The sequence below is a fragment of the Oculina patagonica genome, chromosome 3, assembly GCF_052425735.1.
Source record: "Oculina patagonica isolate OP01 chromosome 3, crgOcupat, whole genome shotgun sequence".
NCBI classification, from domain to species: Eukaryota; Metazoa; Cnidaria; class Anthozoa; order Scleractinia; family Oculinidae; genus Oculina; species Oculina patagonica.
The window spans coordinates 27,260,692-27,287,335 of NC_135760.1; the positions used below are offsets into that span (position 1 = coordinate 27,260,692).

Here is a 26,644-nt window from a genome sequence, read left to right on the forward strand (position 1 = left end):
GGTTTTGAGCCAGACGGAAGGGGTGGGCCACAAATTTTTGAGCCACCACTTTTCCAATTGCTCCGGCCCACCCCCCCCCCCCTGATACTTATTGACCAGTCCCTAAGATGTTGCAGTTAGGTCAGTATCGATCCTCATCCTTTATACGCCCAGAAAAAAAAAAAACATGCAAGGAAGAGATCTTTTAAGAGGCAGAAGTAAAATGTCAAAACCACAAGTACGTGACCGAGGGAACTGAACTATAATTATAGTAAAATAAGGTTTTATTTATAGAGCTCGCTGATTTTCTACCTCAGTGCCGCACAAGACTGGCACTGTTAAGGAGGCTCGATGTAGTTTTTTTAGCTAAAGGGTGGTTGTTTTGAAAATTAAAATTATCTAGGAAGCCAATGTTCGATTTTTGCCAAAATACACCATAATGATCAAATATGACCAAATTTTAATTTTTTACCCGTCACTTAGTCACAAAGGTTACCATAGCAACGATTGACGTTTTCTTTTGTTCTCAAACAAGCTTGATTTTCTCGAAATCTAGATTGACTCTTGGTATTCATTTTTTTGATATGTTAAAGTTTAGTAGATTGACTAACTGTTGACGAAATTTTAGAAAAATCTGTAAGAGCGTTTTCAAGTAAATCAGGATTGAAATTTTTTGAAAAACACTGTTTTAATATAAAATAGGCGCTTTAAAATTGTTTCGTATTATTTGAGCACAGTTTCTCTTACTAAAATATAAATACTTACACCATCAAAGACCATTAACTAAAAGCGAAAGCCTTTTTGCTTTAATTTGTTAAAATATATCGACTGCCGATTGTAAGAAATTATAAGAAAATACCAAAAACTTCATTCTTGATTTACTCTAAAACGCTCTTACAGATTTTCCTAAAATTTTGTGTACAGGTAGTCAATCTACCATACTTAAACATATCAAAAAATGAATACTAAGAGTCAATGTAGATTTCGAGAAAATCAAGCTTGTTTGAGAACAAAAGAAAACGTCCGTGGTTGCTATGGTAACCTTTGTGACAAAGTGACGGGTAAAAAATTAAAATTTGGTCATATCTGATCATTATGGTGTATTTTGGCAAAAATCAAACATTGGCTTCCTAGATAATTTTAATTTTCAAAACAACCACCTTTCGGCTAAAAAAACTACATCGAGCCTCTTTAAAACCACATGTCATATCTCTAAGAAACTTCTCTGCCGAAAACGTACAGCAAGTCAACGTAGTGCTTGTTTTCCTTAATAAATTCAGACCAAGTGAAAAAGGACAAAAAATGAAACAATTAATAAATGAGTGGATGAAAAGCAAACAAACAAAAAACACATGAATAATCCCACAAGTTGTATCAAAATTTAAACCAACAAATACTTTATTTGCTTCTGCAATTTTTTAAATACAACAGGGAGGGGAGGGAAAGGAGGTTCTCTGTCACTCCTCCCTCTGTTGCTGGGCTTCTGTAAAACTCTTCACGAACACAGTGTAAGCAGCAGCAGCAGGCAGGCTGACTGACTAATCTGTATGGCAAATGCGCTTTTACTGTATCCTGTCACCATGGAAGTTTCCTATCAAACAAGAAATTAACAAGCACAATTTTAATTAGCCAGAGTCTAGTTTGGGATCACACCAGCGATTAGACTTGCTCCAATTCGTTTAATTTAATATTTTGATATAGAGTTTTGGGTTGTCTCTTAATGAGCATAATGCATGATTTATTAAAGGGAAGTTCGCGGGTTTTATCTAAAGTGGAAGGCTGTTTATGTTAGCGCGATGCTAAAATAGCTCTCATGCGCAAAACGCGTGTCAAAATGGCTGGAGAACTAACAACGGACGCTTAGCAGCTGACAGGCAGGTCACGTTCCGTTTTTTTTTCGCGCGCGTCTACAGGCAAATCCCGCACGCCCAATGCCTGATTGATAAACGACTGACTTGGAGCGGGATCACACGCACGAGCGGCGAAGCCACGAGGAGAACGAGCCACTTCAGCCTGTGAGCAAGGCTCTCCTTAAATACACCACTCACGTTTGTGGCACACCCGCAGGCTAGAGTCGCACGCATGTTTCATCCCAAACGTGATAATAAATTTAAGTCTAACCTGGCCCCAAGCCTTGGGGTAATAAAACAAAATATAATTGACGTTGAGGGATTAATATATATCATTTATTTTGTTTCAGTTCCCCAAGCCTCGGAGATACGTTGGAATTTAGATACATTTAAATTAGCCTCCTCTACAGCTTCCATAGAAAGGGGGGGGGGGCGGAAATGGTTTTTCCGTAGCAACTGCATGTGTGTTTTTTTTATATTCCTCCTTGATGGGCTCTTTTTAAAGCAAGAAGTGCAAGCAAGAGAGAGAATCAAACATAACAGCTGGCAACTACTGCAAGTGTCAAGTAAGTAGACAAGGCATTCTTACCAGGCATGTAGGGTACGGATGAAGAAGCTGACGTCGGTACACTTGCATTAGGTGGCACTTGGGGGATGTAAACAAGCGGTGATTGACCAAACTGAGCTGGGCCAGGAGTCACCTGTCCCTGATGAGGCCCTGTAGCTTGTGGCTGGCCTGGCATCTGTGGCATGGGTGTGAAAATAAACTGACCCTGTTGTGATGGACTAGGCTGAGGCTGACCCTGAGGAGTGCCAGCACTCTGCATCGGTGCCATGTTACCAGTAACTAAAGGATCAAAACAAACATGTTACTAGACGTTATTTCTTACATGAAGAGTGTTAGACTGTGCATATAGCCCGGATGCAAGAGTGTTTAGTTCAGTTGTTCAGTTTAGTTCCCTGTCCATATTTGTAGTTTGCCTGGCTGAATACAACGTTACAGTAACGTGTGCTGTATACATTCGTCATGTTTTTCATGCAACAGACACAAGCTTTTCCAAAGCAGAGTTCAAATATTTACCATATACTGGCACATGTGTACCATCTTGGTATGCCTGTGACATTGGCACAGCAGCACCACCTGCTGGCGATGATACCTGTAAAGAAATAAGAAAACCTGTTAATCCAGTTATCTTAGCTACTCATGACTCAATCATGCAATTAACAACCTCAGAAGGATTGACTCCTTGAATGATAAGCTTTTGACCTGTTGCCATACTACAACAATTAAAGAAACCATAGTTACTGTACATACCGGCGCAATAAATCGTGGCGGTCCATGGCCTGGTACTACATACTGAAAAATACATAAACAATATCACTCAGACTATCACCACAATATATAATTACAGACAACCTCTATTAGCATAACCCAGTCATCGACTACAGTCACGTTAACGGACATCTCTATAAGAGGGACACATTGTGTTGGTCCCGTCCCTGCTGTTTTTTAAGTCGTTTTACTGCAACTAAACTCCCTATAAGATGGACACCTCTCTAAGATAGACAGTTGGAGCAAGTCCCATCGGTGACTGTTTTAGAAAGACTGTTTTAGAAAACTCACAATCTGATTGGCTACACAGGCACCTCTTATTAATCAATAATAGGCCCTCAGAGCATATGCAGCATTGTGGTGCACATTGAAGATGAAAAATATTAAACAAAACTATAAATAATTAATTTTTATTAATTTTATTCACAGGACAGGCACTGGGTTATGCTAAAACAATTGGACAACTCAGTGTCTATCAATTTTGATAGTAGGCTTGGGGCTCCCTGCCCCCCTTGACAGCCACCAATTTAACAGAGACAAATCCTTGGATGCAAATGGTAACAGCATGCAAATATCAAAACAGAACACACTACCAACCTGCTGCATCACTTGCTGTGGCACCATCCCTGCAGGTGACTGCACATAAGCAACTGGCTGAGATGGAAGCTGGTACACCTGTTGAGGAAATGTGTTCCCTCCTGGTGCTATGATTGGACTGCCAGTTGCAGCAGCCGCTGATATAAACGGCGGTGATTCCCCTTGTTCACGGCCACCATATGACTGACCTCTGGCAGCTGTAAGGACAAAGGTTTCATTTGTCAGCTGATCTCACAACAAAATGTTTCCATGTCAAAAAAACATTTTGCAGGTATTGAACTTACGTTTGTTAAATGGCTGTTTCCCTCTGTAGACATTGTACTGTTGTGGTGTTACCATCATCACTTGTTGTGGAGGTGGGAACGGGTTATGAGTTAAATGAGGTCTGATTGAGGTAGGTGAAAAAGGCGCTGCAACCATGTACTGCTGCGGCTGGGGTGAGGGAGCAGGTTTCTACAGAAAAACAAATTAGTTCGGTAAAAATGACAGACATATGGCAGGTTGATACAATAAGTAACGTTCCAGGAAAAAAATTGAAATGACATAAAAATTCTTAATTGACCACTCCTTCAATGAAATATTTAAAATACAGCGCTTAATCCATTAATTGCCCACTGCCCTTGTGGTTAAAATTTATCTTTGAGTTTAACTTTTATATCCATATATCCATGTTAATTTGTTCCAAATAAGCATTAAATTATTATTATTATTATTATTATTATTATTATTATTATTATTATTATTACTTTTTCAAACTAATTTGATTTTATCTTTTATTGCCTCAAATTCATTCACATAATCTGAAACAAAGGAAAATAAATTTAAACCACAACATATACAAGCATAGTGAAAGAGTTGAACTCCGGATAACCCCAAGATAGTGGTGAATAGAACTTAAAGTTGTGACTTGAACTTGTGACCACCAGATTTCAAGTCCAGTGCTAACCACTTGATCACGCTACCATCCCCCTATCTAATTCCATCCATGACTTTTTTCTTTAGTGACATTCTAAAAATCCTTTCAAGTTAAGCAGTTTGTGAGCAGATTGGGACACCTGATCCAAGGTTCTTGTGATGTCACGAACAAGTCAATATAATAATTTCATTTGAGGGCCACAAGTTTATCAGTTTGATTACTGTCAGGTGTCACCCTCGTTAAATAAAGTCATACTTACTTACTTACTTACTTACTTACTTACTTACTTACTTACTTACTATTTGTTCGCAAACTTGAAATAGAAATTCCTCTTACTCATCAATTTGCCAAGTTAATATCACATCCAAAATAAGTTAGTGCAATACAGATTGTGTAAAAGCAAAAATGAGGTTTCTTGACTCACCTTAGGGGTAAATTTAAATTCCTTTGCATTAGGATTCAGTTTGGATTTAGTCAAAATGCTACAAAACAAAAGACAATGGTTGAAAAACTAAAACAACTTGCACTGCTACAAAAGGGTCAAATCTACAGTATTAGCCCAGCTTTATTCAAATGGCCCACGTTTCATATATATATATCAAAATTCTTACAAGTCTCCGAAGCTTCCCTTGGCCTACTACAAATGCAAATTTTTAAATATTCAGACTTGATACAAAGAAAACAAAACCAAATATGGAAATTGGACAGAAAGCCTTGTCACCATGTTTGAATTTAATTTGGATATATGGAACATGAACTAATATTGGTCACCTTCATATTCTCTGACAGGTGGGTTATGATCTGATGGGGTGAGCTGTATTTTATACATGTCATAGTTACCAGTACCTTCTGTATTTATATAGCATCTCTAAAATTTTGTCACCAGCATTTTGGGTAAATTACATGTATTTTAACGTGATATATAAATGAGGTTTTTTGTACATGTAATTTTCTGATGCACCAAGTGACACTTTAATATTACTTTTTTTCCATGACTCTTGAAAACATTCTGCAGGTTCTTGTTGTTCATTAAATACATGACAAAATAATGGCATTTAACATGAAAGATCATCACAACTATGCATACAACTTGAACAACTGTGAAAAGAATGCCTGAAAAGAATTCAGGCCTTGAATGGGATGACAAAAATAATAACGTGTGCAATAAAGGATAGCTATTAAGTACCTGTCTTCAGCATTCTTTGGAGTCTTTTTGTCATCTGTTTTTTCCACATCAGGGGCAGGGGGCATTGGTTCTAGGGTAGTTATAAGTTGATATTTAGTAGTGAGTTTTTAACTGACAAAGTATGATATTGCCTTCCTTAGTTTTTCATGTTCTATTGTGGTAATTAGTCTTACAGAAGAAAGCAAATAATAATATCTAAAGTGTGAGTGAAAATTATGCATGAACATTCTCCTTGCCAAGAATTTTTCCCCTTCAAATGTTTGGAGAACTGTGATATGCATACACCTTATTTGATGGTCTTAAACTTACTACAGATTTTTTTAGTCCTAAGGGGCAAGAAAAATGCATAAAATGAGTCCAGTGTCCATTTTATAAGTATAAATTGTAAAACCATCAAACTAAGGAATTGATTTTTCAGCTTCAATAGAATTTTTTAACTCCAAAACGGATAAAGAATACTACAGTGTAATATTGTCTCATATTTTGCATGTTCTCATGATATTTTAGGTCAAATTAAATTACATAACAGTGCAATAATAATAACTAACTAAAAATAAAATGTCCAGTTGGGGATGTGTTTTATTTGTTTCAGTTAACAAGGTAATATTGTTGCAAGGGAAAATTATTGTGAAACCACAGGTATAATATACCGGTGCCTTTAAGCAAACTTCGAGTTTAAAATTTTGTAAATAAATTTCCAAGCAGCAGTGTATACATACCAGTGTTTGGCAAGGTTGCTGCCTTACTCACTGTTGCAGCCTCAACTCTGTCAGATTCTGCTGGCTGTACCTCTTTAGGTTTCTTTGACGGTTTTTCACCAAGCTATTAATCAAATCAAAGAGGTAACTGAATATACTTAATTCTATACAATTATATTTTGAAATATTAAGTATAAATAAGTTACCGTAATGATTCGATTAAGCGCCCTCCTTCCAATAAGCGCCCCCTTCCGAATAAGTGCCCCCTTGAATGTGTTTTTGCCAATAAGCGCCCCTATTCCAACAAGGGCCCCCATTCTAATAAGCGCCCCCATTCTTATAAACTCATGAACATTCACAGTACCGTACATGTATATGTCTATTGCTATAATAGACAATTCTTTCAAAAGTAACTGAACTTTCAACAATTTGTTACTGTTACATTTTCTGTTATTGTTAGATATTTTAATATTTATAAAAGTTTTGTTTTGAACAATTGGCTGTTTCTCAAAAAATTAAATAAGCGCCCTGTCCCGAATAAGGGCCCTGTCTCGAATAAGCGCCCTCCCTTGAGGTGCCAAAAGTAAATAAGCGCCCTGTGCGCTAAATCGATTCATTACGGTATTTTAATAACTATTTCCATATGAAGAATGTATGGAACAGCATGGAAGTGCTTACTGCTTGTCTTCTAGCTGTGTTCTTCTCTTTACTGTTTGCCTAACACCATTTATGTTGCATGTAGGAATCCCGATTTCTCAAACCTCAATGGGATTCCACTGAGGTAATAAAAACTTGGTGCCACATCAAAACATTATCACAATATTCCCTAGTTGAAAACTTGTTTTATTCTCCTCGCTAGGTGTAAAATCAATAAAAAGTATTGTATTTTTAATATGAAAAGAGGAACAAGATGTTGATAATCCTTAGAAATTAATCAAAACAGAACCATTTCCTAAAAAATTCAAGTTAAGACTGTGCAAATTAAATAATTTTTTGGTGTACTTAAAAAGCAAAGGGGCCATTACCGTGAAGTTTGAGTGGAACTCCTTCAAATCTGAAACCAAAGGAAATAAAATTTAAAATATTGTCATGTAAACCTTATGGAAGGCACAGTGGTGGTTAAAGTAGTTTGCTGAACTCTGGATTGAGTGTTGTGAGTGTGAGCCTTAGCTTGGTTCACTGCGCTATGCACTTGAGCAAGACACTACTGTCAGTGTCTCCCTCAGGCCAGCTGTATAAATGAGTACCAATGAATTAAATGCTGGGAGTGACTGTGTGATGGACTATCACTGTATAGAAATACTCCTTCTTGCTTCATTCTACAGAAACTATAGTCTCCTTTGCAGCCATCATTTAGGTCATCCCAAATAATGGCTGCAAAGGAGACTGGCAACCACAGGCTCAAATTTTTTTGTGAAAACGTATAAATAACAATCTAGATAATACAAATGATGTTCAAAGAATGACAAAATTCAAAACAAAATTCAAGTTCTTTTTACCTTTCATTACATCACGATGATCGGATTTTGAAGAAGCTGATGGTTGCACTTCACTTGCTCCCCCATCTACAGTGGGAGATGGCTTTACAGCCTGTTCAGCAGGCTTGTTAGTTGATGCAGTTTCAATGCTCTTAGCAGTGAACTGCACAGGAGCTGCACTTGTGGATTTAGTGTTGAGCTAAAACAAAAACATAGTAAGTAGTTTGAGATAAGATGGCCATAAAGTTTATCTTGTTTTATTACTTGTCTTCCTCATATTGTTGCTTTTTTTAAGATACTGACTAAATCTCTGATCGATGTGATCAACTGCCTCAGTCCACATGTTGGCAGGGTGCAAAGAAAGTGGATTTTCAAGCTTGCCATTGAGAATGTTGGAACTATTATGTGCTAGCCCAAAGCCCTTTCACAGTGGCTTTACTTTATCTTCTAACTAAAAAGTCCAAAAGTGTTAACTTGCCCACTCGAACATATACTTGATCGACTAAAAGGGCACTTGTTGTTGCTGGTTATGGTTTTTCTCATTCTGGTGACATGGCACAAGGTAATGGAATTTTATATTGAATAACTCACCGAAGCTGTTTGTGTGTCGGTGCAAGGAGTCTTCCTCTCGTCTGATGGCATTGCTGCTGGGGGAACGGCTAGAGATTCAAACAAAACATGATGAATGAATTTTCATTGTTTCTTTGAGTAAGTATTCTTGTTTATGGAGTTTCTTTTAACAAATTTTGTTTCACATTACATTGAAATCTGCAAGTTTCACCCTGCAGATTTAATTAAAAAATGAGACTTCTTAGAATGACGAAAATTGTGCTTTTTCTTCAGAGCCTCTTGGCCTCAAACCAAAGCGAGTGGTAATATACATTTTTACAATAACTGGAAAATGTACATTAATTTGTTGAAAGCTGTGGCCATTGAGAGTATAGACAATGAAAATAACATAACATGTAATGCAACTCAAGCCAACCTTAAAGAATAAGCAACTGTATGACTTTTTCAACAAATGAAAACTGGAGAGTTTCCATTTCCAAAGTATGTTGGAAACTTTGTGTTAAATTAATGGCAAACAGGCCACCAGCTTTCAGCAAAAAAGTGAACTTCCACCCTGTTGATTTGTTTGGTATATTGTTTTGTTTTTTTGTTTTTTGTTTTTTGGAGGGAGGGGGGGGGGGGAGGGGCATGGGAGCTAAGTAGTACAAAATTGTAGACCTAAGGTCAGGGTTTCTCAAAACTAGCACAAAGTTGGGCAAGAATTCTGTAAACAACACTTCACTACAAAGAGACCCATTGGTAAGTTCATGTACAATATTTAGATAAGTTCAAACTACTGAACCCAAGTGCAAGAGTACAGGTGTGTACCTTCTGTAGCTCCTCTCTGAGACTTTCCTTCAGCATACGAATGTCCAGGGGCTGCCTGACTTGTCTTTGATGCTGCACTTGTTGTTTGGGGTCTAACAACAGCAGCAAACGCCTCCTCTTCAGTGCGTCCACTGTCAACTTCTTGGCGGAGAATGTGACCCCTTGACTGTTTTAGGAAGGACAATGTTCAACATTACAAATTTATCTAACATTCCTTTTTCAGAAAATTAATTTTGGCTTTTTGTGTAAAAAAAAAAATAATTTGTAGTGTAATAATTTATCCTTTCCCTTCTAATTCTTAATCAAAAGATTCAAGTAAACATTAAATAACAATAATTGCTATTATCCTTAAATGCATTTTTCCTCCCTTTTCATTGGCCGAGAGCCCACCACCTGATCTGCAAATATCAGTAACTGCCTACAAATAATGATCTGCTCATGCACATTAGCGTCTGACAGTGATTTTGCTACAATATTCTGCACAAGCATAGTTGTGTCCACTTCCAAGAAAAATGGCAACTTGTTTTCCTGAGACGTCGAAGAGCGTCTGGATTTGTCTACTAGGCCCGAAAAAACAGTGAAAATACAAAGATGGAAATTCCCCTTATTGTATTTCGGCAATATCTGAAAGAAAGATAATTGTATGAAGTCCAGCTCGTATTATCGAAGGCGAAGTTACGCTTTCCTCTGCAAAAATTCCGCAAACTTTTTTACTTACTTACGAACTTGACGTGCAAACAAATTTAGTGATCAAATGATAAAACAATGTGGAACTTGGTTTTCGTAAGATATCATGATTTGTCAGTGACTCAAAGATCAATTATTTCCCTCAGCCTTAGGCTTCAGCCAATAATTGATCTGCTCGCCACTGACAAATCATGATATTTTGCTCAACCTCATCCAATAATAATTATTGTTAATTTTCTTTTGTTTAACTATCATTACTTTAATTAATTTTAATAATCTTTTTCATTGTTTCAGAGTAAATCAAAGCCTTGCCATGTTGTATGTTAAGGCTGTCTGCCAAATTTGTAAAGTGGTACAGCACTTGGTAGCTTTGTCTTTTTATGACTTTCCATTGTACAGTTTAATAAAAAAAAAAAACAATCGTTTTACCAGATTCTAAGTAAGTAGCTGACCTGTTCAATTTCACGAGCTGTCTGTTCTGCTTTCAGTTCCATCTCCCTTGTGCTGTCTTTTGGAAGTGGTGTCCTAAAAAGTTAATAAGAAAAATTTTGATTTTCTTCTCAGCTTGAAGAATGCATTTTTTTCTGAGCCTGGTTGTTCTTTAGATGGATTACACCATCCCCTGGACAAATGACCAACCAGTGTATAGCACAGAAACATTTGTTAACATTATTCTTATCCAATGGATAACATTATGGGCTCACTGACAAGCTAGATCCTGGGTGAAAGTCCAGTGCTTTCCACTGAATTAATAACTATCCGGTGGGTAGCTCTGTACGAAGCAGCATAGTTTGTTTTGTTAACACTTATCCACTTGATAGCGATATATCTGTTGGATAGTCTTTAGTGAGCAATCATTCTGTTAAACAATCATGGAAAACTAGGAGTATAAGCTACTAATTTAGAAAAACAACTTAAAGGGAAACATTACTAACGTGTATTGTAATAGATCATCACTGTATGTTGAAGTCACACCAAATTTTTCTTGGTTCGTTTTGAACATTTCATCAGCTGACCAACCATTCTAAAACAAAGCGATATGTTACATGTATATTATTTTATGGAATCAACAAGGACTGCACAGGATGGGGAGATGCATGGGAGTTAAAAAGGGTTTGGAGGAGCAAGCAGATTGCATCCATGTTCAGACTAACAAAGAGTTATCATAAAGGTGTTATTTTATGGGATGTAAATTGATTCATATTACAACTGTACATTCAGTGTAGAAAATAAAATAATAGTACTGTAGCTTAACAAAAGAAAATAATGTATTTTTTATGGAAATATTAAATACCTGAACATCTACTTCAACTTCTACATCGCTGCTTGCAAACTGGCTCAGTTTTTGCCCCATAACAAAACAACTTACAGCCATGACACAAACTCAACAAACACACTGAATGAGGAGCTCATTGACTCTGATGATGATTAAGTCACTTTTATCTAGATACTGAAGATAGAGGTGGCTCTTATGCTGAATCAAACCAAATCAAAGTATCTTTCACCAACAAGTCTGTTCAGTCCACAAATGCAGCACTATGAACTGCTAAGTTTTCTCTCCCAAACACAAAATACAACAGTATCCTTGAAGCTCAAATGATTCAAATGTAACCAAAACTGCTTAGTGTTGATTTGTATAATAACAGAGGTGTTTTAAGAAAGTTGCCACACAAACAAGCGTTGCTGAGCACCAAGAAATGAGAAGAAATAGAACCACTCTATACAGTGGCCATGTTGGATGTTTTAAACATGATCAATGATCTAAGTTAAGAAATGTCTGGTGAAATCAACCATGCATGGCCAAAACAGCAGGTACCATACAACTGCTGGTTTTCAATAAAAGCAAAATAAAACGTCAAGACAAACAGCTGTCTTTTGAGAAGCTACTTAAAACAAAGTGTACATGTATATGTAAGTTTTTTTTACACAACATTTTTCATTTGAAAATAATGCTTAACAGCCATTAAGAATATCTGGGATTGAACTGAATCCTGAAATTCCCACTTCATAAATTTATTACATTTTTTCCACATTATATTCATTGACTTTCAGGGAAAAATAATAAAAAAAATCACCAAAAGGATATGTCTATTGGGTATGAGTTAATTTTAAGCTATTTACCACTTTCACATTGTCCTCCAACCCTCCTCCTAAGTCAAGCTCTTCATCCTGTGGAATCCATTTCTACAAACAGAATAAAACAACAACAGGGGTTGAAAAGACAATTAATAAAATAAATTTCCAGATTACTTTCCAGACAGCCACCTTTGACTGTGTAAGTTAACTTTTTTTGTTTTTAAACCATAATTATATTAGTTAGCAGATGGGTCAACTGGGCTCTTGGCCATTGAGAAAGTGCTCAGCAGGAAAATCAACTTGACCCAAACAACGAGACATTACTTTTTAGCTCTGAGGGTGCAATGTGCCTGAAGGCAAAACCACAGACTTGTGATTACTTCAGGCAATAATTGGAAATGGTTATGGTCATAGACACTTCTTTGTGGAAATTTTAACAAAGTAGCAGTAAACTTTATCTGATACCAAAAAAAGAGTTTTATGTGAAGGGAAACAATACCTTGGTTTTCGAAGATTTAATTATAAAAGATTATTTGTTTATTAACATAAAAATTCTAATTGAGAATTAACTGAGAAGGAATGAAAATCTGCACCTGGAGAGGTCGCTCCACTATTTGACCATTGGTGTGCTTCTGTGCAGCTGCAATGGCCTCATCAGTAAAGCTATCTGTGGGATCAATACTTATCATCAATAAACCTATACACCCCAGAAATGAGAAAAAAACCTACTATGAAGAAACTTTCTTGTACAGAGCGTTCTCTGACTAAAGGCCAAATAATAGAGGCAGCATTGTCCTGTAACTTAGCTATATCTGATTAACATTAAGTTATTAATCTAAAACAAAGAAAAATACCAGTGAGATTGTACATGGGTAAGAACCAGAAATAAAAAAAATGGGCATACAAAAATTGTCTTGTTTGGCAACTGTGAAAATGTATAAACTCTTTAACTTGAAAGCACAGGTCTTACCGATTGAGGGTGCAATCTCTGGCTCTTCTGTCTTAGTAATGTTCACACTCACAATATCTTTTAGTGCAATCAAGAGATTGCTAATTAGCCTTTCTCTGTTTGGTACAATTCGCTCATCCTAAAAGAGATAACATACCAGTATGAAGTTTACAGCCAAGCAAGATTACATTATGCACTGTAAAAGAGAAATAGATACAAAAATGAAAAGATAGTTTTATGATTGCTAACTTAATAGTACCTCAATAATAAGTCCATTGCTCTTTTTTTGTTGTACAAGATGAGCCTCGCCTAAAGTACAATCAAACTAAAACAAAAATATGAATTACTTGTTGTTCATATAAAACATACAATAGCCTGTGTACAGCCGTCCTGCTCCACTCAAAATCAAAGTCTCTTCGAGATACCGACTTTTTTGCACAAAGTATGAGTCGAAGGTTTATCCTGTGCATTGTTCTTTAAACTTATCATTACAGTTGCTTTGTAGTTTAGTTTAACAATTTCCTATCTTCGCAGAGGAAATGCAGCCATATAATTTTGTCAAAAATGGCTTGTCCGTGCCAGGTATTTACATATTCCTCAACATTACACAAATAAACAGTGCAAATTTCACCGAGACAATTCTATACTTTAAAATTGCAAGGACCTTTCGAGGCAGTCAATTACGGCAGCGAAATTAGCAAATGAAACAGCAAAATATGCGTTCGATGCTTTGTTTTTGTGACGCCATATTTAGATTGTTATAGATAGACCGCTGTTCGATGTGTTCAAGGCTGTATCGATTGCTCCACGAAAAAGCACGAAAAAATACCGATATTTCCAAGAAACTAAAAAGGCGTAAACAAATCGATACACTCATGCTGTGTTTTGTCTGGGCTCTGCGAGGGTCGGATATCAAGACAGCTTCTTCGTGGGCTTAAAGAAGGATTAAACAAAAGCCATATATACAGTGAATGCTTTCGAATTATATTTGAAGATGAAATACGAAAGAAATTTGCTGTCTTTGACTGAAATTCCACTCGAACTGCGTAGATACGATCGCATGTTGTAAAGCCGATTTATGCAACATTGCTGTCAATGCGAGGTCACATCGACTTGGATTGCAAAGCGCTAATCATTATCATTGCAAAATGGCGCTTGTAGCAACCAAATTTGGCCCAATTTTTAACCGCTTCTAAGCTAAAAGAAGCCCCCATCTCTTGCATTTGTTTTAACTTCAATAATATCTTTGAAAAGAGCGATATTTTTTGGTATGGTTTATATTTGACATTTGTAATTTTTAAACGATGTAAGTGCTAGTGATTATTTATTCGTGTTTTAGCGTTAGTTATGCAATCCATTGTTAGTGCGACGCTTTTTATAGATCGCCTTTCAGACACACGTGCGTTGAGATAAGAAAGCTGACGTGTCACTTTTAAAATTGTTAATATATAACATTTGTAAATTTGACAAGTCACGTTTTTTCTACGAGATCGCAAGTGATCACACACAGCGGAAAGTAATCCCTTGAGAAATTAAAACAGTCCCTTAAGAGTTTACAAGAATGTGGTTCAAGATGGAACGACTTAACCGCTATTCTCCAGAGGAAATCATGTTCCGCTACGAGGCGGTTCCCCTGGAATGTGTGGGAAATTATCTGATCGGCTCTTACACTAACACCATTCATAAATTGCCTTTTTTTCATGAGGTTGATACGCGTAAGCTTGCGGCATTCAAAATTATTTTTGCGTACATGTTCAAGCATTCAACATTTTGCTTGACACTTGTTGATCTGAAGGGCCCAATATGTTTTATTATGCTTTAAGAGAGAGCCATAGTTTGGTGAAAGATTGTGGTCTAAAAAAATTTGAATGGTTTGTAGAGTTTGAAACCTCCGATACATGTTTCGTTAGTGTGGTTTGTTTTGGCTCAATTCTATTCAAACATTTGGTTTGGATGGACAAACTCTGAAATTTATCCAAGTAAGAGAATGACTACTGGGCCCAGCCATTGACTAATACTGTTGCAAGATGTATTGTACGGATGACACATTTATCTTTGTCTGGCTTCACCAAATACTGTTGCAGCTTTACTTCGAGAATGAAGAATAAAAGCACTTGCGGGAGTGCATGTGGTTTCAGCTATTTTGACACAATTAAAGTATAGCATGTCCTGTTTCATGAGATTAAACATGTGGTAAGACTAAAAATAATAATAATAATAACAACACACAACAACAACAACAATGCAAAGACACTTGCATTATGAAATTATGACATTTTAAAGAATCTAAATTTAGCCAGGCAAACTTTTAAGTTTAAGAGATGGACAAATCAAAGAAACTTAAAAGAAATTCTGTTTCAGAATTCAATTTATTTTCATTCATATCAAGACAAGAAATGTATTTAAAACGGACAAAATCAAAAACTTGAAAGGCGTGAGATTCTGTAATGATGGAAATTGATTACTTACACAAGCGAACATTTGCAGTCAAATTTTGACTTGATGGCTTAATTCCAAATTCGAAGTAAGACTGCACATTACCATAATTTTTGATTTGAAAAGTCTTCAGAAGCCGCACAAGGTCCATGATCAGTCATGAAGTCTGAACTGCATTCAAACCAAATTGGAAGAGCCATGTCATCTTGTTTTTGCGGCCGTCGAAGGAAAGATAAATTCTTTGCTAGCAAGGTTTTAGCTCTGTACTTTGTGAACTTTGGTATTTGAGCCACTTTTAAAATAATTGGTGTTTTGCTTTTTTCATTTTTTTAGTCCCAAAGAAGGAATTTCTGTGTTCAGAATGAAAAACACAACCTTGGAAGGTTCTGAATTCGCTTCGCGATCCGCCATTATTTTTATTTACATTTTGAACACAAGGCAGCCAAAATTTATCCGAGTATTGCCGGGCATTTATCGGAAGCCATACATGGAAGATTGGATATATCCGTGGTCCATCAAAATATATGATCAATGATTGAACGCTTGACACGAAAATACTTCGGACATGTCAATAAACCATCGACTGCGGCGTCCGCGTCCCATCTGCATTAGGTCGGCTTTCCGAATTACGTACTTACTTACTTACAGTACTTACAACACGCTGACAAAGTGGGTTTAGCTTCTTTAAAGTAAGAAGCTGAAACCAGAATGGGTTCGATTCCCGTCGGGGACTCAGATTTTTCTTTGTCCCACGCTCGTGTCATGTAGAATAATTTCTTCACTATTTATCACCGAGCTTAAAATCTACCATCTTTATTATTTACTACAAATTTGATTATTTCGACATTGCTGATCCTAGCAGTATGCAGGACACGTGTCACTTATCAACCTAGTAAATGGCCTAGCTCACAGCGAGTCTCACGTAGCTCAGTTGGTTAGAGCGCCCAACCGGTATCTGGGAGGCCATGGGTTCGATTCCCGTCGGGGACTCAGATTTTTTCTTTGTCCCACGCTCGTGTCATGTAGAATAATTTCTTCACCACAGAAAAGGCTGGTTTTAGAGATTTTGTGCTGTAAACGTTATGCTTTTTGCATTAAGTGAATCTGGCGCTTTGTCTTGTGAGCTTGATGATATTTTAACTCCCTTGTTTGCTGTTCTATTTGGTACTGCATGATTCAAATCCGGTCATCCAGATATCCAATATAATAAATATTATTAATGTGAAATTTAAATCAATAATGGCAGGATTCTGGAATTCCGCGACTTTTTTGAGTGGAGCGGGACGGCTGAACACAGGCTAAACATACAACTAACAGTTTCTTAGGAAACTAATACCTTAAGTTTGTATAGTGTGATTGGCCAGGTGAGAGTTGTTCTGAAAAGAACTGTTGTCACAAACAACAGTTCTTTTCAGAACAACTCTCACCTAGACCATCACACTATATCAACTACTGATACTCCTGGGTCCAAACAGTTTTGAAGTCATTTCTCACCTTTGGGGAGACTGCTTTTAAAATGCCCTCATAAATATCTCCATTTCTGACCACAACTCGTGCCGTCTCACCCTGTTAAAAAAAAGTTAATTTTTTTTTCTTTTTGTCTGTGAGTTCACTATTTTTTTGTTTTTGATGTTATAGGATTTTACAAGATGGAGCCAATGTGTTTATATTTCTGTCAGAGAAAAACTGACAAAATGTTTTCTAGGTCCTGAACAATAAGATTTTTCAAGAAAAGGAATGATGGCATATGTTAAATTTAATTGGATATGTTAGTTAGATTTTTCTTAAAGAATTGAAACAAGAAAATTTAAAATCCTTACAAAGTTGAGGAAGATGCAAACCTCTTGAGAAACCGTGTAATTTTTTGATTGGTTTATAAAAGTTTACGGTTTTGCAGTCACAAAACAAGTTTTAGCCATTTTGTTTTTCAGTAAAATGTAAAAATAATGATACTCTGCTGGCAAGAATGGGAACTGCCAAGTGTATATGTTGTGGTTTAATTTTATCTTTGGTTTAAACTTTTTCAAACCAGTTTGAGTTTTATTTCCCTTTGTTTCAGATTATAATAATGAATATGAAACAATGAAAATAAATATCAAACTGGTTTAAAAATTTTAAACCAAATCTAAAATTAAACCACAACATAAACAACATAGCATTGTCGATAGCATGCAAATCCAGGTAAAACAGACTTGCATTTGCCTTTACTTTGCTTTTGGATGCTTTAACTTTAGGCTTTAGGCTATAAGCCAGGTGGAAGTCCAGGTTGGAGTAATTGCACTGTAATAATTTATGTATAAAACAACCCTTAAATATTATATGTGATTGATAAATAAAAAAACAGATCAGTAAACCTTAGATCTATTGAAAACTAAAAAAAGGCAAACTGTTGTTAAATGCCGGTTTGTTATTAATATTGTTTTATTATATTCATACTTACCAAGTTACTAGTAACATAATAAACCATAAGCTTGTTTAAATAAATATCAGTGTTAAACCCATCCTCAAGCTGCAGAAAAATAAGAACCAGAATTTGAAAGTTAACAGTTTAACAAATAGATTCCATTCTGCAGTGCAACTGTTCAGTTATACATCACAGATGACATCAAAATGTGGTAAGATCAAAAAAGTGGCCCACGAGCTGCTAGGCAAGTGCAACACTGATGTTCTTATCACATTTTGACATCTTCTGTGATCTTTAACTGAACAGACCCACCGCAAATTGAATGTATGTGTCTTATACAATAATAGAAGACTTCAGTACACTTCAGTGTAAACAATGCTGCTACCCGGTGAGCTAAAGTTGTTTTCATTTCACGATAAAGTTTTCTGTATCCTCAAAAACACTGTTTAATCTTAAATAAAAAGAATAGTGGAAAATTAAAACATCCATGGGAAAAACTGATCAATTTCAAGTACAAATTGTGTTTCCCACACATAGAGCTGTTAACAGTTACCAAGGCATACATTGAAGGTCAACCGAAATGAAGACCCGCAAAACGTATTTTTTAACGTTTTTTTGACATATTTTCAATGTTTGTAATATATATTAATATTTTTTCAAATTGCAAAAATGAAACACTGGTAAATACTGTCTCTTCAAAATTGCGAAATTTAGCACCTGAGAAATAAGTACCATTATCATATGACCCGTACGGACCCGCGCGCAATTTCCTTGGAAAACCATATGAAAAAGAGTCCCGTATGAGGGCTGTACGCCTCGCTCTAGCAGGGCTGGAAAAAGCCGTACGGCCCTACTAGAAATGCGTACGGCCCCGCTACTGCCGCGAGATGCCGAAATTTTTGTAACCAGTTGATTCCACAGCTTTGAATTCAGATGAACGATAGTAAAGATTTTTTAAAAAGCAAAGAATTTCCAACATGTTTAATTTATTAAAACTTTACTATCTAGAAAGTGCTGTAGTTTGAAAGCATGTTTAAATTAAACTTGGCAAATGAGGAAGAAATACTCCTGACAACAACAATAAAATCGAAATAAAAGCCGTCAAAAAACAACATAATCGGACAAAGACCTAAAAGATGTATCCTGGTTTAAGTCATGATAAACGTTGCGGAAAAATGCAAATGCGAAGTAAACTCAAATTTCTCTTTCTGCTGCGTAATAAGATTCACAACAAACAAAATGCGAGTACATGTTTAGGACTAACCTGACGTTCATGAATCCTACGATCCGTGGTAAACAAAACAACTTGAAGCCGAAGGGAAACGAAGCAAAGCAAAATCCTGAACTGCCAGTACAATCCTTTTCCAAGTCTTTACGTAGTTTCATAGATTAAGATCTAATGCTGTTTTAACATCGAAAATTCTTCTTGGTGGAAAATTGATTAATCTTCTCGTTCAAACCAATTGTGAATTTCGGCTCAGAAGAAACGTCGCTAATTCTTCGTTGAGAGACGAGCACGACTAGCCGAAACGTTTCCTTTGAAATTTCTGCTAACTGCAATAATGTACGAGGAATTAAGTCGGATTTAAATCTTCTTGGAATGGAGCTAAAACTAGAAGATTTGGTTGACAACTTAACAGAAGTTCAAAAACTTTGTACGCACATCGCAGTTCAAATGCACTTTACTGGCTTCCCAAACAAATTACGAGCTACCATTGGCTTTTCAAAATGCGCGCGAAACGGGCCGCCGCGTCTGTATGATCTGTATCCACGAAAGAAAAACAAACAAAAAAAAAAAAATCAGTGGTCATATGATAAAATGCTTATTGACTGAGTTAGGTCGGGCCGGACGGGAAAATATTTGGCTCTCGGTCAGGACGCACGGACCTCGCTGCGCTCGGTCCGTACGTCCTGACCTCGAGCCAAATATTTTCCCGTCCGGCCCTCCCACTCAGTCAATAAGTACATAATAAGGTACTCTCCCATAAACCTAAAGAAACAACTCCTCTCTCATTATTGTCGTCCTTATTTACTACAGAGAAGTAACCACATGTCCTCTTAGAGGGCTTTTATTTCAATATGGCATCTTTATACTAATGTGCATAATTTATGTATGTTCACCTCAAGCATATAAACGCCAGCACTTCTTTAACATAAGGAATAGGTTGTCTGCCTTGGGTATTCCATGTTGAAATCATTGATGAGTGCGTACTTAGTAATTTCTCTGCACAGGATCTCAAACATGCCAATTGTTGTTCAAAAATGACTGCGAAATTCACTTGTTGCATAGGTAGAAACTTATTCTGTTTAAATCGCATTTCTTAGAAAAACCGACAGCACTAAACAGCATCTGTCTGCCCAGTTTGTTTTTTACCTCAAAATATACAGTTATACATCAACAGAAAAAGCACTACATTTTGCGCTTGATCAAGTGAGCAGGAAGGAACACCTGGTAGCATAAGGGTATGCGAAATCTCATCGGGCTGGACGTTCTATTCGAAAATTTGCTCATACCGTCACAACGACCACATTTTTGTTACAAATAGTAGACACCCCAAATTTTAAATGGTAAACGCCTTCCGCCTTGGTTGGCTTGCTAATTTTGGGGAAAAAAAACCTTACCATTATTCACTGGTCATCCCAACCAGTTCTTTCCAACCAATAAATGGTAAGCACCCCAGGTATTTGGTTCAAGTTTTGACTGGTTTAATGGATTGTCTATGTCTTTTGTGATTTCGCCAGAATAATTACTTTGGTTTTAAGACACTCAATTGAAAACCACTCAATCAGTTTACACGTGTATCAATGTGACAAGCACTCATAAAGTAAATTTTCAATAATAAAAGAAAATACTTACATTGGCAAAATTAATTGTTTGTAGTGGTGGACTTGCACTGGAGCCTGGTCTGTAATTCCTTTGACCCCTGAAGAAAATCAAATCAAGAGGGTGAAGATCATTTAGCTGCTTGATCATTCTTGGTAATGAAGACTTTAAACATTATAAGTGGTAAAAAATAATAGTAAATGACAGAAGTTAAGCTGTCATCCGGGTTTACACTCTTCAACAAGCGTTCTTTTTTACTAATTGATCTTGAACATATTATGACATTTAAAAATATAACCTGTAGCATCGAAAAGTACCGGAAATACCAGTGTTGAGCGCAAAAGAACAATAATTGTATGATCGCCCAATTCAAGTACCCAAGACGAGTATGATATAAGCTGAATAGAATTCACAGATACATTTCCAGTTGTGTTCGCATAATTCAGTTCTTCATTTTCAACACTGAACTTTTCAAACTATTTTTACACAATATTATAAGCTTAAGCCCGAGTGTAAAAGAGAAATCATGTATAATCGAACAGCAACCATAAACGTACTGAAAAGGTTTGATTGAAGGGATAAAATTCGATGTGTCGTGACTGCACACTACTTTGAATTTCATCACTACTTTGCCAAAACTTAAATTTGGTGGTGTCTAGAAAGCAAAAATCATTAAAGAAGTTTTAATCGTTAATCGTCTATCTCTTTACTCGACGACTACATTACACGCACTAGCAATTTTGGACAGTTGTAAACTTCGAAAATAAGAGGCCGGTTTATAAGCTTTACAAAACATTGCATCACGGCCAATAATTATTAATTCCCGGTTGCTCAACACCGAAGAATTTCTTTATCGAACGACACGTAACTGTCCGATTATGAAATAAGGATTATTGAAGAATAAAAACAATTAGTAAAAGTTTATCTAACTTCGAGAACAACTACCTGCCGCCTCCTCCACGACCTTTGCTTCGATGTTTCGTAAAACTCATACTCGAGGAAAGTTCGCACTTGGTGGTGTTCCATGAGTTTCAGAGCAACATATTCGTAGGGAAAACGCGTATAGCGTAGACGATTTTAAACAACGGAGGGGAAACCTAGTTCTTTGATTATGTCATTTACAATGGAAAGGTTTCTAAGCAGTCATAAGGAAGCGACTGCTTCTATTTCCTTTCCTTTCATAAAATCCTGCGTAATAGAGGCTCCCGCGCTACTCTTGCTCGTTCTGTCGAGCTAGAGAGAATTTACAGCTGCATCGTAAAGCAAGATGGATCCAATCGTTGACGGGTCAGTACACAAGGTAAAAACTGCTTGAGCAACATCGCTTTCAGATGTACTTCATTCAAAGTCATGTTTATTAAGTGTTCAGGAAAAGTGCTTGGCAACTATTTTTCTGGTGTAAATTTTTGTCAGGTCCTACACGAGATCGAAGATGAGGAAGTGTGAGGATCGTAAAAATAATCCTGCATTGAACCGGTATATTTTCATAAGCCCAAGACTCTTAACTGATAGCCTCCCGTATAGAAAAGACATTTGACTCTAATAATTCAAGAATAAAGTAATACAAATTGAAAATACGAAGGAACAAGAGGCATGGACTGACTAGCTTAGATGCTTCTAAATTCTCAATACCGTGCAAGAGATTTGCACTTGTGACAATACTTTCCCATCATGCACTTGTTTTTTCTACAAGGAAGGACTATCCCCAGTCCTACCTCGGCAGATCCGTGGCTCTTGAAACGGTCTTGTAACAGCTAGAAAAACACCACCAGGGCCCTAGCCAGCAGGGGAGGCTAGTCGGGAGAAGACGAGGTAAACCAAGAAAAAGCACTGTTGAACTCTTTCGTATTGGAGAAGCGCGCGAAGAACTGCCGGCGCGGCTACTTAGCATTGCACCCATGCCGCGGAAGCAATTCAAGCTTTGGGAGCGTACGTGGGTGATGCCTGTAACGTTAGTACCCAAAAATGTTGTATGTTTTACATGGTCTTAGGCTGGCTAACAGATGTCTTGACAATCTAATCAGTGAGATGAAGTGCTTGAAAATTAATTTTGTGTACTTGAAAAGTCTGAATCTCGATTAAATTTTGTTTGATTTACAGTAAACGTAACCCCGCCCTCCCCTAAAATAGAACACTGCAAAAATAAATGTCGCTTAAAATATCTCAACTAAGTTGATACTGCATGCATTCTTTATTTTATTGCCTTAGTTTTTTCACTTGCACTCACCCGTGATTACTCTTTACTCTATAATCCACGATACATGGATCATCCTCATTTATTGTCCCACTGGCACGCGGGATATTCGAAGTTTCACAGCCCTGTAGACAGTAAAGATGTCATATATAAATACAGCCGAACCCCATCGTCCCGACAATAATTCGCCTATTGTTTTTATGTCCATTATATCCAAGTAGTTAAGCCCCGGGGGGGGGGGGGGCACTTCCTATAAATGGGCTAATGGGGATGTGCCGCTAGTGACCGATAAGAGTCCGAAATAAGCAAATAACAACCGAAGAAGACCTTTAAACACACACTTATTATCCTCTTGACGTGATTCCGTTATCATAACCTAAGTGATGATCTTTTAATGTTTTAACCAAGCTTTAGACGGCTAATTTAGGACAAACCCCGATAAAGCGGCCCACCTCTATTAAGCGGCCACTTACCATTTCCCCAAAGTGACCTAAAGCCGGTCGCGTAAATTTTTTCTCTTGACTGTAGCTGTTAAACAAAAGTCTGATCTTTTTGCTAGCGTTATCCAAATTTACTGGTTGGATTTAACAAAATAAAATGGATTACGCTTCCAAACCTGTCGACTCCAAAATGGTAAACTATTCAAATATTGTAAACAATCTTTGAAGAAAGAGAACTGAATTATTTTGACATCGGTGATTTAAGGGCTATCTGTTTATATCATTGGTTTTTGTTGTTTCTATTTTGTAGAGATGCCTTATTTAACAAATTCAACACAAACAGTCTCTTGTATCTACTTTTTTATTTGCTAGATGATTATGACTATGATTGTTGAATTAAAATAAGCCCCTTACCCCGTTCCCCCATCTCTAAAAATCCCCTCCCTCTCGATCCCTCGACGTCTATAAACCCCACTCCATCCCTGATGTAATAAAATCGCGTCATGCACATCTTCCACGCATACACGCCCCTACCCCCTATTCTGCAACTCCACGAACCCCCCCCCCCCCCACACCCCGCCAGAAAAGAATGGCTGGAATAAGAAGTAGGTTCCAAGCGCAAACCGTACCTTTACTCCATTCACCGTAAACAAGCACTGAACTCTGCCACATCCTTTGTGATGAACCTTTATTTGTTCTAAATGGTTTCTTACCTTTGACTCATGCTTGTTATCTCCTCTCAAATTTTTGTTATTATTCAAGTCTTCACAACCTCTGTAATGGAGAGAAATCAAGACGGTATTCATATCTATATTTGACTCTTTTCACTTGAGCTTAATGTGTCTTGACTTCTAAACATTTTTAGAAAGTTCAATTTTTTTTCACGCGGAAAAATAGAGCACATAAATGAAAAAATATCAAACTGGTCTCATCACAATCCACTTTCAAAGAAAGATCTTACAACGTTGTTTTGCAAATGGAAGTAAAGAAACCAGACAATTTGTTTCTATTCCATTTTTCTGTTTGCATCTGATTTCTGATTAAAACCTAGCGAAGATGGACGTTTTTTCGTTTGTCTCACAATGGAATCGCTTTGAGGTGTTGATTGCGACGTTTCGACTGCAATATAGGAGTTGAACCCAGGCACGAGAAGAGAGAGAGAGTTCAAGGACTGGACTAACTGCAATACTGCTAGTCTTCATCAGGCAACCAGTTTGATTGTTCACGTGTCGCTATTTGTAGAAAATTTTACTTGTAAATAGCAAATGTTCGCTGTTTTGGTTTTTTGTTAAAAAAGTCAAAATGCGACGTGCGGTTGGCAACCGAAAAACTTTTTAAAAAGTGTTTTCTTTTTTTTTCTCCTCGTTATTCGGAAAACCTGCATTTTTTACCTTACCTGTTTGTATCAAGAACAGGACAGAAATATCTGTATATGTTTTGAATGGCAAAACAGGCCGCCCATAGGGTAACAAACACCATATTGCTCTCTGCAGCGGCCTCACGAAATGCTTCTTCTGTACTTAAGAAATTAAACGTCACAATCACACGAATATAACAACGCGCTTCCGAACGTTTTTTGCGCCTGCGATGTTAATTTGGCAAAAAAAGTCTGGTTTTCGGCCTCGCGCGATTGTTATCGACTTTCTGATCTAGAGATTGGGTTTTCGGAGAACGTTTCCAGGTTCCTTCGAAAAGGTGTAAACAGAATTAGCGTTCAAAACCTCGCCTTTGTACTTTTTCTGTGTTTTATCGCTTTTTGGGAGGCTTTTGGAGGCCGTTTTTTGGCGAGTTTCCTCTCAACGGTCGAACTCGTGGCGTACGCGAAAATAAAGAGATTCTTTGGTAACTGCACGTCGCGGAATGACTTAAAGGTGCACTTATTTTGTCTACCGACTGTGCGTGCAAAGGCCCAGCGAAACGATCGCAGCATTTGAACGCAACATATGCCAACATATGAACATTGTTGCGTTTAGATGTTGTCACCGTTTGGCCACCCTGTTGCAACATGTTGGATGATGTTGGTCCAAGTTTGAAAATGGTCAAATTTTTCTCCCAACATCTCGCAACAATTTTGGATGTTGCATGATGTTGTACTCGTTTGGCCATGTTTGTGCAACATTGTTGCGCTGGAGCATGCGCACTAGTTCGATTTGCGCGATCTAACATACCGCGACATATTGCAACAGGATGGCCAAACGAGTGCAACATGTTGTGCACAACAATGTTGCGATATGTTGTGTTGAAATGTTGCGTGCGTTTGACCAGCTGCTTCGCAACATCTCACAACATGACCCAACAATGTTGGGATATGTTGCGTTGAAATGTTGCGTGCGTTTGGCCGGGCCTTAATTCTGGTTGTCTATTAACTTTGCGTTCATTTTCCGCGCTTTAGAAAATAAAAACACATATTGAAACGCCACTTAAATGTAGGCCACTGCAACTAACTGTAATTTTCATACTTGCTTTTCTTCAGTTTATTTTGCATTTAAAATAGTCATTATCTACTTCTTTTAGAAACTGATGTAAGACTAAACCGCCTAGCTTAGCCAAAAGCTTTAGTAATTAATGGCAGGCCGGGGGGTGGGCTGACAGGATTCAGTATAGACAGGAGCCCATTAATGGGCTCCTGGTATAGACAAAACCAAAACTTGTTGACCCCTTCCAAACAAAAGAAAATCATGACCCTTTTGCATAAAAATATGAAAAGTGACTGACCCCCCCCCCCCCTCCCCAGACAGGAAGTAGCCTACTAACATCCAGAACCAATAGGCGCCTGCTTAGCGTGCTAGAAACAAAAAGACAGGCAACTGAGACACTCTCTGTCGCACTGGCAATAACCGACAACTAAAAATACAAGTACTGGAAAAGTATCTTTCACACTTGAATCTTTTGTTAAAAGGCAAAAAATATATATATGACAATGTTAGTTCGGTCTTGCACTAGTTCAGTCCCAAAAAAAAGGCGGTTCAACCCTTATAAAGGTTTTAGCACGAATGATCTTGATCACCGGTTTTTCTGGCAATTTCGTGGTTAATATTTTGCACTTATGCAGCTGGATAGGTTACGTTACCTCTACATCCTATTTAGAAGGAGTAGCATTGATTTTTTCGTCGGATATTGAGCTCGGAAGAGAAATTTAATGCTGGCCCGCTTAACCGGGCTGGCCCGGTGAACGCGATTACAGGAAAATTTTCAGCCCGGGTAGCCGAGATCCCGGCAT

The 26,644-nt window shown here is 37.3% G+C and overlaps 1 protein-coding gene across 2 annotated transcripts; it reads right to left on the bottom strand.

Moving 5' to 3' along the window:
• Positions 1–1,348: 1,348 nt before the first annotated feature.
• Positions 1,349–24,929, bottom strand: LOC144647330 (uncharacterized). Of its 2 annotated transcripts, XM_078507119.1 has the most exons (25): positions 24,821–24,929; positions 24,138–24,198; positions 23,018–23,109; positions 20,824–20,890; positions 18,003–18,071; positions 17,057–17,128; positions 13,386–13,451; positions 13,148–13,265; positions 12,771–12,844; positions 12,223–12,285; positions 11,037–11,125; positions 10,554–10,626; positions 9,415–9,580; positions 8,629–8,696; positions 8,059–8,236; positions 7,585–7,613; positions 6,581–6,683; positions 5,862–5,931; positions 5,100–5,157; positions 4,044–4,212; positions 3,760–3,956; positions 3,145–3,186; positions 2,911–2,986; positions 2,419–2,676; positions 1,349–1,570 (listed from the first exon to the last, which is right to left on the bottom strand). In XM_078507119.1, exons 1-25 carry the CDS (start codon positions 24,901–24,903, stop codon positions 1,542–1,544), a joined length of 2,370 nt encoding a protein of 789 aa, XP_078363245.1. In that variant the 5' UTR covers positions 24,904–24,929; the 3' UTR covers positions 1,349–1,541. The 2 variants fall into 2 exon arrangements, with proteins under 2 accessions (XP_078363245.1, XP_078363246.1); XM_078507120.1 differs by lacking the exons at positions 23,018–23,109; positions 24,138–24,198; positions 24,821–24,929 and adding an exon at positions 21,736–22,008.
• Between the last annotated feature and the right edge of the window lie 1,715 nt (positions 24,930–26,644).

Coding starts and splice junctions, on each gene's coding strand:
- LOC144647330 (XM_078507119.1), bottom strand. CDS start 24,903: ATGGTGTTTGTTACCCTATGGGCGGCCTGTTTTGCCATTCAAAACATA. Junction 23,110..24,137: donor ATAACAAGCATGAGTCAAAG/GTAAGAAACCAT, acceptor TACTGTCTACAG/GGCTGTGAAACTTCGAATAT. Junction 1,571..2,418: donor ATCCGTACCCTACATGCCTG/GTAAGAATGCCT, acceptor CTTGTTTGATAG/GAAACTTCCATGGTGACAGG.